Source organism: Colossoma macropomum, unplaced genomic scaffold (genome assembly GCF_904425465.1).
Source record: "Colossoma macropomum unplaced genomic scaffold, Colossoma_macropomum, whole genome shotgun sequence".
NCBI classification, from domain to species: Eukaryota; Metazoa; Chordata; class Actinopteri; order Characiformes; family Serrasalmidae; genus Colossoma; species Colossoma macropomum.
In genome coordinates, this window is record NW_023496014.1 from 45,275 (window position 1) to 61,512 (window position 16,238).

The following is a 16,238-nucleotide window of genomic DNA, read 5'->3' on the forward strand; positions in this document are numbered from 1 at the left end:
CATTCCTTCACAGTACAAGAACAGGCTTTATTATTAAGAACAGCCTTTATTATTAAAAACAGCCCTTATTATTAAGAATGTTTCAGAAACTGCATTTTATTTTTTATTTATTTCATTTGTTTTTCTTCTGTACATAAATATCATTAATCATTAAGCGTGGGAAAGTGGCCACTGTTGCCATTCACTTATGTTAATTTGTTAATCTGGACTTTTATCTGTAAACAGGAAGTTTGCTGTTAATGGACTTTACCTAGTTGAAACCCCTGATCTGGAGGACGACTAACACAAACTGTGCACAATAGTAACAAAACATACAATGTAACACACTCTGCAACAGAGACCACCATGCAAATCATTACATGTTAACTCAAATCACTGAGTATTAGAACTTAATAAGCACAGAGTGAGGCTCTATAGTTCAGTTAAAGAAGCTGGTGATGTGATTGTTCTACTGAAGGTTCCCCTCAGTCTGAAGAGCTGCTGGATCTGCTGTAACTGAAGTGTTTCAGGATATTAATAAGAATCACTCTAATCTAAAGCTGTATGATTACAGACTGCACTGTGCTGTGATTCTACATTTGATTTGAGTGTTTGGTCAGCTTAGTTTTCACCAAACATCTAAAAATCACTGTTAACAGCTCTGAACGGTTACTTTAGTGTGACAAACCGACAAATATACTTACATAAACGTCCAGTGTTTATATGTTATTCATCAGTAGTCTGTACAGATCTTATCTGTTATATTGTTTTTGTTTTCCTATTTGTTCAGAATTATTAAAAGCATGTTTATTATGTGCCTTAATGTACATACAGTGTGACCCAAATGCTGAAGAAATCAGGAGATTTCAGTGCACATAAATGTCGACTGAGAGTCCATAACAGGACCAAGTTGTATACGTTGAATGTGTATTTTTGTTATGGAAAATGAAATGTTTGTATTTATGCATACAGGTTATGTTTTTCAAATAAAACGACAGTGTGAATGCTTGAAAAATGTCCGTGTTAATGAGACTCAGGTGTGTCTGATGAGAGTCTGATAACACAAACTGTTATGTGTCATTTTTGTGTGGCCTCACGTTTCAACAGCGTTGTTTATCCTGCAGTCATCTTATTACTGTATTACTATTCTGTAATAAGCTATCCATATATAGTGCAGCATTTTGAACTGCTCAAGAAAACTTGTGTATTCTGGAAAGAAACAAGTACCGTGGACTTTGTGGACAGTCATTCTAATGAGTGAATTAAGGTTGAAGTTACCCACTGCTGATATAGTTTGTATAATCTCCCTAGAAAAGCTCTGATCAACAGAACACAAGCCTAAGGTCACCTTGCCCAGTGCCAAGTATGAGCCAGAGAGGTATAAAGCCCCTCCAATACCTTTGGGATGTGTTGAAGTGGAGGTAGTGATACAGTACCTGACCTCACTAATGCTCAATCAAATCCTCACAGCAATGTTCGTCTAGTGGAAAGCTTTCCCAGAAGAGTAGAGACTGTTACTGCAGCACAGACTCACTATTAATACTCTTCATTTCAGAACAAACACTGGAGGAGGAGGAGTCTACTAACCTTTTAACAGTGTTCAATACTGTCCCAAACTGACCCCAATGAAGGACACCAACCACATTCACTGCACTCACTTTACACTTTGTTTATTATTTCATCTGCAGAAGACTTTCAGTACAACACAGTTAACAAGGTGAATTTTTTAGTGCTTAAATATTAAAAGCAACTTTTAACACACTTAAAATCTAATACAAATGTACAATGTTTTCCAGTTCTAAGTTACAGAAAGGGCATTGTGATGTTACATTAATATGGAATTTCTGAAGATATGCATTGCATAATTAATCTCTGAAGTATCCTGAGAGGTTTCTTTTATGGTGCCAGAGTTTATCCACTAGTAGCCAAAGACAATCCCATTTCCATTTAAGAATTCCAGTAGGAGGAGAGCTCTGATCATTCTGATAAGCATGTTGCTGCATCTTCAATTTCAAAGATCAACACCTTCAATGTTGAGCTTTGAGATTTTAGCTGGTAATGAAAGACATCCACACTGAGCCTTGATAAGATGAAGTAATTTAGATGATCTGCTTTTACAGACAGTATAATAATCCTTCTGTGACGAGTTTCAACCCAAATACTCATGAGTTCCTCAAACTGATACGGTTCACCATTTACATTCAGCAAATCAGCTAGAAATGTCAAACCCTCATACCAGTCTTTTTAAAATATAGACTTCTTCTTAAGTAAAATGTGTTGATCATTCCATAAAGTAGAAGAGTGAGGGGTAAAGTTCTGTTTAAAGGCTATTTTCTGTGCTTATAGAGCCAAATATTAATCTGGGTATATTAAACCAAAATGAATTGGTAGCAGCCAAACAGTGTTTAATCCAGTTAATCCTAAATATGTAATTTACAGCCTTGAAATCCAGAACTTTAAAACCCTCATCTTTATAAGATCTAAACAATGACAACACCTTATATGTACTCTTAAATATCATTGAGCCTATAGTTGCATAAGTTTTGGGGTCATCATACAGGGACAAAATACCCTAAGTCCTGACTGAGGGTCAAAAACCCCTTTGTACAAGCTCCCTCAGAGCCAGATACACAGAGATGTAGACCCTGTTTCTCTTCCTTTGTGCCCAGCGCCATCTGCTGGCCGGGTGCTACTTCCCTAAAAGCAAGACACAAATAATTAGGAAACAATATCAGCGTCTTCCTGGAGACCAGCTGAGTTTTACATCCCGATCTGTTCTGTTTAATAATCATCTGCATTGAACAATTAACATTCCTGCAGCGTAACAAGCGGATTTGCATATTCTGTCCCACACACCAATCAGACTTCAGTCCGACTAACCGGAAATGCATTTGACTACCAAGTTTAAATGCATGAGGCTAAATTCTTAGATAGATAGATAGATACTTTATTGATCCTGAAGGAAATTTAGCAAATTTATATAATAAATAGATAATTTATAATATATAAATAGATAATAATAGAAAATGTAATTCTTATCAGGATACAATCTATAGCTTAATACGATCTATAGATTGATACGATCTATAAATCTAAAGATAATAGTCACATGAAGTGACCAGGTGTAAACAGGGTCTTAGTGTTAAGGTCATCTCAACTGCTAGAGAGAGATTTGGTCAGTAGGGAAAGTCAGAACTGAACCGCACTCAGAGAGGTTTGATAAACCACATGTTCACACTTTAAACAAAAACAGTACCTACAACAGTACCAAAAAGGTTCTGTGACCTGTACACTGGAACGCTTTTTAAGGGTTAATTGGGATAGTTCAAACAGTACTAATAGAAAAATGAAAATTTTAATTTGAGATGAAAAATATACCTAAAATAATTGTTCCCACCAACAGCTTTACAGTCAGTTTCCAGATCAGTAGCGCAGACCTGAAAGACAAGAGCGCTAACCATTCAAATTAAATCACTGTTCATTTAATCACAAAGTACAATGAACTAATAGATGTGTACGTAGTGCACACATGAACTGAAAGAACAATATCATTTTATTAAATCTATAGTGCTGAGTAAGGAGGAGCATAAACCTTAACCAGACAGAACTCTTCAGCCCAGCAAGAACACCAATATCCTGAAAAAATCTACTTCAGCTCAGCGTTTGTTTTTTTCAAAACTGTTTTTGTCCTACTTTCTGCTTTATCACATTCATAAAGGAAAAATGTCTTAAGTTTGTTCTAAATATGAGCCAAACTTCAAAATACATTACATGATGATGAAAAAAACAACATTTATCTCATTAAACCCTTTTCAGCGCCATTTCAGGTAAATCCTACCTGCGCTTCTGCAGCCATTTTCTCACAGAGCACCTCCCTACCTCGCTCCTCCCTCCCTCCACAAAAACACGCCCATCAACACCAACAGGTGCATGAGGAACAGGAGCATGAGGAGCCTGACCACATTACTGCTGGACTTCACAGAGAGAAATACAAACCCCCACTCAAAACTTTCTACTCCAACAAAACAAACTGTGAGTATGAACAACAAAAACTACTGCTAATCTCATTTACTTTGAGACTTACTAATGTCTATCTAATTTGATGAAAAAAGTAAAAGCTAAAAAAGGTATAGTTAGGTTAAAAAATACTGGTACAGAATCGTGTGATTACTTATATAAATGTATTCAACTAAAGCGCGTTGGTTCCAAACAGAGCGCTGATCAGACTATGACATGCCTTTTAAATAGGTGGGTTAAGCTGTAACCTATAACTTACTGTGTATCTGTTTTCTGATGATTTTTTACCTCATAAATCTCATAAACCCGCTTCTCATGAAAACCCAGAGCAGCAGTCCGTTTACTTCTCCTAACGGTAGTGGTAGTTTGACTAGGGAACAGTTAGCCGAACAGTCCGTGACAGAGAGCCGACATAACTCAGACAAACAGATCAAATCCAGTAAATTATTTCACAACACAACAGAAACACAAGGTCTGTTTGCAGTCGACACCACGACACCGAGCAAAAACCAAAGGCTAACACTAACTAGCGGGAGACGCTCCGAGCCAAACCCGAAGGCTAAAGCTAACTAGCGGCAGACGCTCCGAGCCAAACCCGAAGGCTAAAGCTAACTAGCGGGAGACGCTCCGAGCAAAAACCGAAGGCTAAAGCTAACTAGCGGGAGACGCTCCGAGCAAAAACCGAAGGCTAAAGCTAACCAGCGGGAGACGCTCCGAGCGAAAGCCAAAGGCTAAGGCTAACTTGCGGGAGACGCTCCGAGCGAAACCCGAAGGCCGAAGCTAACTAGCGGCAGACGCTCCGAGCGAAACCCGAAGGCCGAAGCTAACTAGCGGGAGACGCTCCGAGCGAAACCCGAAGGCCGAAGCTAACTAGCGGGAGACGCTCCGAGCGAAACCCGAAGGCCGAAGCTAACTAGCGGGAGACGCTCCGAGTAAAGACCGAAGGCTAAAGCTAACTAGCGGGAGTCGCTCCGAGCGAAACCCGAAGGCCGAAGCTAACTAGCGGGAGACGCTCCGAGCGAAGACCGAAGGATGAAGCTAACTAGCCGGAGACGCTCCGAGCGAAACCCGAAGGCTAAAGCTAACTAGCGGGAGACGTTCCGAGCGAAACCCGAAGGCTAAATTTAGCGGGCGACACTGAACGAGGCCTGCCGCCACAGTTTTGTAGAGATGATCTAGACACCCATCACAACTTCAGTCTCGGTCCAGAATCCCACACTGCACCGCTAAAGCACCAACACTGGTGTTTCTACATTATTACTGTGGTAGGTTAGCTGGACGTGGTTTCCCCCCATAAACAAACCCGGATCCCGACCATACGCTGATCAGTGAGGCGGTAAAGGAGATCAGTGGAGAGAGAGAAACTCCGTCCAGTCTCTGATCCGTCACTCCAGCCTTCTTCAGCTCTGATCCTCTGTAGTCTGTAATCAGCCGTGTGCGCTGTTAGCGGTGAAATAAAGGTTAAAAACATGAACGATCTCAAGCACTTCGGGAGATTTCTGCAGTTTCATATCCGCGCTGCTCCTCAGGTCCGGAAATGGTCGCTGTGCAGAGCGCATGCGCGGCGATTACAGCGCAGTACCTTTGTTCAGTTACCCTTTAATGAACCCACAGTGGGGAAATTTCACCTCCGCATTTAACCCGTCCGTGCAGTGAAACACCACACACACTAGTGAAAGCTACACACAAGGAGGCAGAGGGCACACTTGCCCGGGGAGCAGTTGGGAAAAGGCAGTCACCTGAAGTACACTCAGATGTCTTCACCACCTTATAAAAATTTCAACCTTAACGTTTTTGATGAAAAGCAAAACAATATTATTAAACCAGTTTCTAAATCTAAGTAATTTTAGCTTAAACCAGAGAATGTAGGAAACCGGTTGACAGACGGGTTAGTCTCTCTCAAAGTTTTGACCCAGCTTGTCTAACTGTAATTTGATAGAAATTTTAAATGTTTAAATGTAATCTGTCCAGCCCCAGATAAAAGACCGCCAGTTCTACTCAGTTCCTCAAAAAGGGCACAGGTTATAGCCAAGATATTATACAGCACATTGACAAATACCTTCAAAAACACTAAACAAAAACAAATACCTCCAAAAATGATGCACTGTTTGGAAACGCTCTAAACGCTGCGCTCTGGCGACACCTGCTGGTGAAACTGTGTGAATGAAAACAGAACCTTTAATGCGCGTGAAGTCACATTCATATGTTTTTATCTAGTTAGTAATAAAATCAAAGTAATAAGTCACTTTAGCTGAATAATTCATTGCTAAATAATTTGTGTTATGGCTGTACCAAAATCACTACTAAAGTGACGTAAAGCATCCCTAAAGATTTCCCCTCTGTGTTGCCTTTTGTACTTGACGTCATGTGGCTCTGCTATGATGGGCTGCCTGTCAGGTGGAAGGCTGTGAGCTGGTCTGCAGCACAGCCAACTATTAGCACTGTTTCCAAATTTTGCTCTCACCATGTGGTATGCAGAGTGTTCCATGTCTGATACATAAGGACATGTAGCAGTATTCATATTCAGTTCCTCTTTGACGGAGTTCAAGAACAGTATTAACTTTCCTTGTGGAGAAAAACGGTGCAGACCCAGAGTTCCTTATACCAGCATCTCACTGACTACAGAACAACATACAACTTCAGAGGCCTGTAAAAGAAACCTTGTCTGTTTCTCTCTTATTGATTTTATTTTCTCTTTACAGAGAAAAATAAGAAGTATAACTGTGGAATTTATAGAGCGAATCAATTATGGGTTCTGTTTTCTTTGTTTTATTTTTGTTTCTGTAATAGAATAACCAAAAAGTAGATATTTTCTCTTTTTTTGACAGTTCTACCATGCTGACCTGCAGGCCTGGTCACTACGTGCTGCTTTTACTGCTGTTTATGTTTAGTGCTGGTAAGTTTGCAGCTGTTCTGTTTGGCCTTCTTAAGGATATTAAACCTTAAATGTTTTACCTCCAGTTTGGTTTATGGATCAGATTTTCTCTAAGCTTTGGCTTCGTAAATAAAATATTTCTTAATTAGATGCTTACCATAAGAGACAACTGAAATGTGAGATAATTTGAATATGTTAAAGGAAGAGGTTTTACATCCCTTCACTTTTTTAAAATCCATTTTCTCTTAATCCCTCTTTTAGTGTCTGAATCAGCCGTTCCTCAAGTGAAGGTGAATCTTCATGACTCTGCTACTCTGTCCTGCTCTGAGAGATGTTCTGGTTTGGTCAGATGGACTGTGTTCCATAAACGCAGTGACACTCTGGCTGAGTGTGATCAGACTTCATGTAGATCAAAGGAGGGATATCAGATGATCCATGATCAGTACCTGAAGGGGAATCTCTCTCTCACCATCACTGACGCTGATTTCAGTAAGAAGACCTCGTACACATGTGACTGTGATGGTAAAGATCTCTGTGGTGTGGCTCTTGATATTGAGCGTAAGTGTCCATCTGCTTGTCTATTACTGACAGAACTCCACTGCGTCTAAATCGCTGCATTATATCAGATTCGCACATGACAAAGTTCTTGATTGTTTTTCTTCTCAGCCTTGAATACTACAGTTCAAGTAGAGTCTGGTGAATCTCTTTTTCTGGATTTGGACGTATCGGATCCAGTGGAGGTGATTTACACCAGCACAGATGCAGCTGGACCATCCAGTGGTCAGATCTGTACAGTGAATAAAAGCTCACTACAGTGTGAACCCGAATACACACAGAGAGCCTCAGCAGCTCTTAAACTGAGTGGAATGAAGAAGTCTGATAGTGGAGTTTATACCATCCGGGACACCAGAAGTAAAGAGATTATTCGTAACTACTCAGTGACTGTCAAAGGTATGAATTTAATGTATTTTTAAAACAGTAATCGGAGTTTTATTTTGTACTGGTTGTGGTGCGTATGGTCACAGCAAGAGTCATAGTGAGTCACTTATTTTTGTCTGTATTACAGGATTAATTAATCCTAAATACAGTCACTGCTGAAATACTGTTGTGAGATCTTGCATTGCAATATTATTGTTACGTTTTTATCAGGTGATTCTGAAGCACAGAAACAGAACCACAGACTCAGTGAAAGCTGCTGCAGTGCTCCATCTGGTAAGCTTTACTGTTCACTCTATAGAGATCCTCCTGTACTGATTACAGTGATTTACAGTGTGTTACAGTAGGGCTGAATTAGTACAGTAGAGCAGTGATTCTTAATCCAGCACTGGCAGAAGTATCTCCTCTACCAACACACCTGATCCAGCTCATTAAGAGCTTGATACTCAGTAGATGAGGATGGATCAGGTGGGTTGGGGGAACAGCTGAAACAGGGCAGGGGGTCCCAGGAACAGGACTAACAGAGTTTTAATAGTAGATCTTCCAGACAATATGGAAAAAAAACTGGACTAAAAGAATATTAATAAGTATTTTATTTTGTGTGTATTTTTTCTTTGTAGATGCTCAGCCCCCTGCGCATAAAGATCAGGGAGCTGCTGTACCAGCATGGATGATTGCAGTGCTGGTGGTGATGGTGGCTGCACTGATTGCATGTGCGGTATTAGCAGTAGCATGCGTGCGGCTTAGGAGAAAAAATCAGCTGCTCCAGATGAGATCAGGAAGAAGTGGAGATGATAACCACAACCAGAACGGAATTCCGATGAATGGACTGGCCAACCACAATCCAGAAGAACAGCAGAGATTTTCATCTGATGGCCTGGACCAAGTCTGAGAGTTCATTCACGACGTCTCTCTCTCTTTTTCTTCTCTTGCTCTCTCTCTTGCTTTACTATTCTTGGGTCCTGTGTGAGAGGCTGTTTAAACGTATCAAACTCCAACACTGTCTGTTCCTCTTCATTGTGGAAGCCTTATTGACGTCTGAACCAGCACTCTGAACTGAGGCTTATTCTTGCTCTTTAGTGTCTCACTTTCTAAAGCTACTCTCACTGCCAGGATGTTCCTTTTGCTTATAATCTTTATTCTACACCTCAAGCACTCCTAGGCTGTAAAATCTTTCTAGAGAAGTTGTCTATAGTGTCTTACTGGGGGTTATTTTACTCTTTCACTGAACGGTTGCTCAGAACAAACTGGTCTTCTTTAGCGAAAAAAGTAGGAGTTCAGTAAGTCTGGGTTTGTTACCCTAAACAGATGTGTAATCTAGAGAAGCTGAACGTACAGAATAGGCAGCTCTACAGTGCAGCTAAGTGGAAAGTCTGCTGATTGTTTTCGTGTTTCAGACTGACCAGTCCTAAGAGAAGTACCTCCACCAGCTTAGACACTGATGGTACGTATCGCTGCTGTTAGGACAAAACCTTGTATCTCCATTTTGTCATTTTTCAGTTTTTGACATAATTTGAAAATACTTGTTGCCCTTTCCATTGTGTGTAAATTTCATAATGAATGAACCAAAAGAAACAGAACAAAATTACTTGGGGAAGAAAGTCTGGTTCCATTGACATTGAAAGTAAAGTATGTTTTTTCCTTCTCCTGTAAAGTTACCATTTTGGAGATAGGAGGTTTTGTTCTAACAACAGCGACATGTAGTGTTGTGCTTGGTGCTATTTGTGGTCTGAAGTCCATGACAGTGACAAATTTATCACATGCTGTATATAAAGTATTCTCCTAGCTAAGAAAAGTCATTTTATTTTAAAATTCCTGGACCAAATATATTCCTTTATACCTTTTTGTGAATATTTGAGTAGAGTAACCTCAGTAGAGAACTTTAGAAGAATTTTAGATGGTTGTGGAGCAGAAGAGCAGCAGTGTTCTGGATGCTTCTGTAGTCAGCAAGAAGAGAGTTGGAGTAGTGCAATATGATGGTTATTGTCTGGCTAAGGACTAAAAATTCTATACTGCTGATGATGCACTGGAGGAACCTGCAGGATGTGGTCAAAAACAGGGTTATTTATCTTGCAATATCGTGGGTTACCTTTTATTTTGTAGCAGATGCTACAGAAACCTGTATACTAACATGGCCAGACACAGGAGCAGTTTCTTTCCTCAGGCCATCACCCTCATAAATAGCTGACCATGGAATATCATCTGCAGGGTCATAGCTACTCATGTTTTTTTCTCTCGATAGTCATTGCATCCTGCTTCAGACTCCATTGTACACCACAATTACATTCCCATACATGATGTAGATCACTGCTGTTTGCAATACCACGCACTCTTATATATATTGCTTGTCCTTATGTAATCTGTATGTTGTTTGTATATTGTGCATTGTCTGTATATTACTTGTATGTATTGTGTATTGTCTGTAAATATGTACGTTGCCTGTATATTACTCGTCCATGTACTGTCTATATTGCTTGTATATATTGTGTGTTGTCTGTAAATTATTTGTACAGTGTTTGTTTATTGTACATAATACTAGAGTCACCAACTGCTGGAACCAAATTCCTTCTGTGTATCAACATCCTTAATAAATCTGTTTCTGCTTCTGATTATTGTTTTGATTATTGGAACTGTGCCTTGCCTTGGCCGTCAGCAAGAGTAGTTGCATTTGACAGAGGAGTGGAGAGGAGAGTGATAACTGTCGGACTGTTTTACTTTCATCACACCATATAAAATCATAACCACAGGCACTGTACAGTTAGTTTGTTTATGCGTGGTTAGTGGAGTTGGTGCTATTTGAACCAAAAAAAAAAAACCTAGAGAGGCAGTGACTGAACTTTACTTAGCATTTCAAGCCAGAATGAATATTACGGGTTTTTTAAACACAGTGCTGCATTGGGATGATGGTTTAGAGTGTATAAAGTCCAGTTTCACCCCTGAGCTAAAGCTCTATCGATCAGGAGGTAATGCTGATATTAATAAATGCAGTTCACAGATCAAGAGTGTTTATTTTAATATCTTAATATTCCTTCTCATATTTGACAATAAAAGTGGTTCTTTTGAACAAGTTTTTTATAATGAATCACTCAAACTGATTCACAAGTCCAGCTGAATCTGAAGGTTTGAGGCATCTATGCAGTCTGTAGTCCACGTTGTAGGTTGAAGAATTCTGTTCAAATGCTTTCTGATCCAGAGCCTCAAAGTACAGCACATTTCTAACAACCTTAGAAAACATTTCTGAATTTGTACACATTTAGTGTCTGCATGAACAGCGAGACAGACCAGCACAGCTAATAGATTATTACATATTAGATTAGATTAAACAGTGCAATGAGCTCTGTATTATTTCAACTTTTATACCACTGTAAGCTGATTTACTATTTAAAGCTGTGAAGAGCTTCACTGTTTTATTATTAGAATCACTGTTTATTTCTCTTTTTTTCAGCAGACGCTTTTGTAAAACTTTTATATAGTTAAAAAACGATACATGATGAAAAGAGGGATGATGTTCTGCTCTGTTTCAGTCTTGTCAGTTGCCAGAGCATCGTTTAATATATTTGTAACTTCTCAAACCACGAGACCAACAGTGAAACAAAAATGAGAAAGTGTGTAATTTCAGTTCTGATTTATTTACTGTCTGATTTCACAACATCTTTGTTGATGTGATACAGTAAGTAGTCTGCTGAGTCTGAGTGTGAAGACAAGAAAATCTCAGTGAAAGAAGTATTGATCATCTAAAAGTGATCAGCTCTTCAAAGAGGCACGTTGACAACACCTGATTGTATTTTGGTTATTTCTGATAGGGACAGATATTTATTTTATTTCTGAGTTTGTGGTGTTTCTAATGAGTGTACAGCGTGTTTGAGTCTGTGAAAACAATGTAGAAATGAAATGAGAAAACAACAATATTATAGACTGTTATGACTGTATGATGTATTTAGTCCAGCAAGTGGCGCTGTTTTATAAACTACAGTAACACCTGGAGACTTTATGGCAAATGTGTGTCTGTATTTATACATGGATGTGCTGCGTTAGTTATAGAACTGGAGATTATCGTAACTGTGTTTATTATAATGGAAAAGCAGGTGTGTTATACAGATTCTGTGATTGTGTTGTGCGTCTCTACAGAGTTTGAGTCCTCCCTCCAAACAGTGCGGCTCTCCCGAGTTTGGCTCCTCCCTCCAAACAGTGCGTCACTCCCGAGTTTGGCTCCTCCCTCCGAATTGTTCGGCTTTCCCGAGTTTGAGCAGCATAAAGGCTCCTTCCCCCCAGCAGTGCAGACACTTCTCATGTGGATCAGCTGCGGTTTGTCTTCACTGTCTGCAGAACAGGATCTCCGTCTGACAACGTTCGTTTCTGGAATAAAACGAAAGAAAAAGCATCAGAACCTGCCGGAGCCGAACTCTAGAACCCCCTACAGCCTCCACCATCTGACTGCTACAGAACAAACTGTAAGTACACGATGAATATTAATGCTGAAAAAAAGGAAAGCACGAGACTGAACAGACCCTCTTTACTCACCACTGTAGTTCACTGACAGATCATGTAGAAACACAAAGACAGGTGAAGTCCATGTAGGAACAGAGAGCTGAGAGATCTGAAGAGCTGAAAACACCAGTTAGAGTATAGAAATGTATCTTATATGCTCTGTAATGTTTTCAGATGGTGAGTTTTGTGTCATTAACAGTGTTTGTTGCTGTTTTTCCCCCTGCAGGCTGTGTTGAGTCTCCACCGTCTGCTCAGCCATGCAGCTCTTCAGCTTCTGGGTCCTAACAGTCCTGACTGCAGTCCTATCAGGTGAGAGTCCTCACTGCTCACACTGCACACTTTCATTAAACAGCCTCACTGACTTACTGAGACTGGACTCAGCTTCACTGGAGCTGCTTCCACATCTTCATCTTTAGAGAGTAAATATATGGAACATAGACTGAGATTAAAAGCTATTAAGCTAGAAACACTTCCACTGTATCTACACTCACTGACCGTGATGCACAGTTTGTCTAGAACTGTAAACACTTGTTCTTCTTCAGCAGGTCAGCAGACACTGGCTAACTGATCTGAATGACCCGGTCACTCTGTACTGTTCAGAACCCTGTTCAGGGGTGGAAACCTGGGAGAGTAGCCTCACCGTTCCTCAGGTTAATTACACCACCAGAGGATTTTATCACACCAAATGTAGCGGAGAAGTGATCTGCTTCCAGAACCTCCAGCCCAAGCGTGAGTGTTTCAGAGCATTAAACTCTTGTATGACAGTGTATGATACAGTAGTGTTATGGTAGTTTGGTGCTGGTACAACTGGAATTACAAAGATCTCTGCTTGTCTCTCCTGCAGCTCACAACTCTTCTGTTGAAGTACCAGCTGGAGATCCCCTCGTCTTGGATCTGTTCACGTTCCATCCAGTGACTCTAACGTTCTCCCGGACTGATGGAGGATCTGTAACCCCTGTCCAGATGTGCGCTGTGGATGGACGCTCCGTGCTCTGTAATGCGGGGTATGAAGACAGAGTGTCAGTGTGTGGTAACTCCATGGTGCTGAGAGACGTGGTGTCTGCTGACTCTGGAGTCTACACGGTGCGAGAGGTCAACGATGGAGCGGCTCTCATACGGACAGTGTCGGTCACTGTTAAACGTAAGTGCTTTTCTGGTGTTCTTGCTGTTTGGGGTCTTTGTGCTGAGTTGACTCTCTGATTAGCCTCTTCACATATACAGCAATCAGAGATATTCTTGTTGTTGTTGTTGTTGTTTTGCACATTTAAATAGAAAAGAAAAGAAGCAGTGTTCAGTATTTTGGCCATAATTTGGCCAGACTGCACTATAAATGGTCTTATGTGCCTTAAAGACAAACCTAAACTGTAAAATATTTACATATACACTTATACAATTACATATACTACATAAGCCTTTAAATAGCTCTTCTTCAGTGATCTTCATCAAATCCAAAACTCTGTCCACTTCAGATTCATCAAAATGAAATGTAAACAGTTAGAACAGGTCCTGGTCCTGTAGATCCACCACCCTGGATCTGGACATCCAGATGGCCTTGAAAGCCTTTATTACCTGGATCAGGTGTGTTAGTTTAGGGGTAGAGTTGAACATCTGAGTGCAGTTTCCACTGGAATTTCCTAGTTAGCATTATGAAACATTTAGCTGTTGTGTTTTTTTCTGTTTGGCTAAAACTTGTTTTGTGGAAAGAACTGATCTGGATACATTAGTAGTTTCTTTGTTGAGGAGAAACAACTCTAATCTGGAATTATCTTCTCTAGGGTGAACACGTCCTCCAGTCTAACTGAAAGCCTTCTTTATACTGAATGTTTTTCCAAATTTGTTATGTTAAAACAGTGATCCACAGGAAATGAAACTCAGGACAATAATCATGTTTTCATGAACAGAGTAAACATTAAACCGTACCACAGCTTTCACTGATCACACCCATCATTGCTCTGATTAGCTTATCATACAGTTATGCTGAGTGGACAGATGGTCTTCATCTCTCATCACTCTGACCTTTCATGACCTGAAGACTTTCCTAAAGAGCACTAATCACATTCACCTCTTCTGTTTTGTCTGTTGTCTTCAGATGCTCAGCAGAGCTGGATGTGGAAGGATGAATATCAGCAGGGATTGAAAATCGGAGCACTGGGATTTGGGATTGGAGCGCTGGTTCTCGGTGTGATTCTGGGGTTCTATGCTGTGCCGAGGGGGCTTTATCTGATGGACAGATGTTTCCAGAGACTCAGAAGACGAGACTCCTCACGCGTGACCCAAACTGAGGATGTGGAAAAGAGTGTTCCCCTGACATGAGGGAATACCAGCCAACGGAATGACTGGGATTTATTGGATCTCGGTACAAACAAAATGAATGACCCACATAATAGGGAAATGACTTTAAATCAATTAAAATGACACTGATATTTACTTGTTTACCTATTTTTATGTCCCAAACGAGCCGACGCTCTCAAGGCTACTCCACCCACTAACATCTAATGCCAACCCAAATGTTTATAATAGACAAATGATTGACATTTTGGAGATATAAATAGTGAATATGTGATGTTGCAGGTTGTGAAAGTGGTCACCATGGAGACGAGCTCAATTCTGAATATGAAGAAGATAAATGGTCATCATTTCTTTCTGTCTGTGTTGATGAATATGTTGGGAAGCTGGTTGAGAACCTGGATCTCTCTGTGAGTCGTGGGTTTAAGTAATAATATAATAATATGAGGGGCCCAATAAATACTTTAGGGGGGCTGGTCATCGCGGGCCCCTCCCAAACTGGAGGAATCCAGCATTACAGCTCTTTAACTGGACCCCAGTTTCCAGAATGGACTGGTGCTGCTGTTTCTGCAGGGTTTTATTCTGTCTTTGTGAAAGTGCTGAGTGTGAAGTGTTTTTAAAGGTATGAGAGCTTTTTATGGCTTTTATTTATCTGCTACTTATTACTGTTATACTCCTCTGTATGAAATAAAGTGTGTATTATCCCATGATTCCCTGGTGTTTCTTCAGTGAACAGCTTTAGCTGAAATGATCAGGACAGTAAAATGTGACTGATAACTCACAGTGCTGCTTCCTGAGGTTTGTCCTGGTTCTAAAATGTTCTATTACGATGCTGGACCACCAGAGAAGAACACCCCCAATAACAAGTAGGAACAAGCCTGAGAGATCATTTACAGTCTCTCTCTCTCTCTCTCTCTCCTTCTGTCTCCCTGTCTCTCTCTCATATATCTATAAGACACACCTGAGTTTCATGTAATGCAGTTTAATTTACAAACTATACTGACTGAAATTCTGAAACCTCATACATTAATAACTGACATGAAAAGATGAGGTAATTCAGGCATTTACGCTCGTACAAACACTAGACTATTATAATCCAGCAAATCATTTGAAAACCAGCCCATGGGCTCGGCCCCCTACTGTACATGATGAAACCTTCCTCTGATCGTCTGTAGGGCTGCACAGCTCTAACAGTGTTTACCAGAACACAGACTGAGTGCTGTTTTAGCCTGATTTAGTATATTTATAATACGGTTTCTAGTTTGATTTGAGGCCAGAGGAGTTTTACCAAGTGACTGTCTAGCTTTTACAATGCTGTAGTTTGGGGGCTACACAGAAAAAGCACAGATTACCTTAATGTCATGTGTGATGAACAAGGAGGCTGGATGTACATGTGAGCAAACCAGCAAAAATACAGAGCACAGAACAACAAACTACAAGGTTTAAACAGACCACGAGATAAGAACACAACCTCTAGAGTCTAGAGTAGACTAGACAACCATACGCTGAAACAAAGGACTTAATATACCTACTAACAATAGGGAACACCTGGGAGAGGGAGGAGGCGGGGACTACAAACAGGTGAGGACCCTAATAGGGAAGGCAGAGGAAAAGGGCGGAGCAAAGGAGCCAAAGCAAGACACAAGCACATGGGTAA

General features: G+C 40.4%; 1 protein-coding gene across 1 annotated transcript; it reads left to right on the forward strand.

Annotated features, from left to right (window-relative positions):
• The first annotated feature begins 3,911 nt into the window (after positions 1-3,911).
• Positions 3,912-9,346, forward strand: LOC118803955. The gene is made up of 6 exons (XM_036564505.1): positions 3,912-4,011; positions 6,825-6,892; positions 7,133-7,429; positions 7,538-7,822; positions 8,021-8,083; positions 8,428-9,346. The coding sequence occupies exons 2-6, from the start codon at positions 6,832-6,834 to the stop codon at positions 8,697-8,699; spliced, it is 978 nt and encodes a 325-aa protein (XP_036420398.1). The 5' UTR covers positions 3,912-4,011; positions 6,825-6,831; the 3' UTR covers positions 8,700-9,346.
• Positions 9,347-16,238: the final 6,892 nt, after the last annotated feature.

Bases quoted from the DNA above. Each gene is read 5' to 3' on its own strand.
- LOC118803955 (XM_036564505.1), top strand. From the start codon at position 6,832: ATGCTGACCTGCAGGCCTGGTCACTACGTGCTGCTTTTACTGCTGTTT. The intron at 6,893-7,132 runs GTAAGTTTGCAG...TCCCTCTTTTAG, and splicing joins GCTGTTTATGTTTAGTGCTG to TGTCTGAATCAGCCGTTCCT. The intron at 8,084-8,427 runs GTAAGCTTTACT...TTTTCTTTGTAG, and splicing joins CTGCTGCAGTGCTCCATCTG to ATGCTCAGCCCCCTGCGCAT.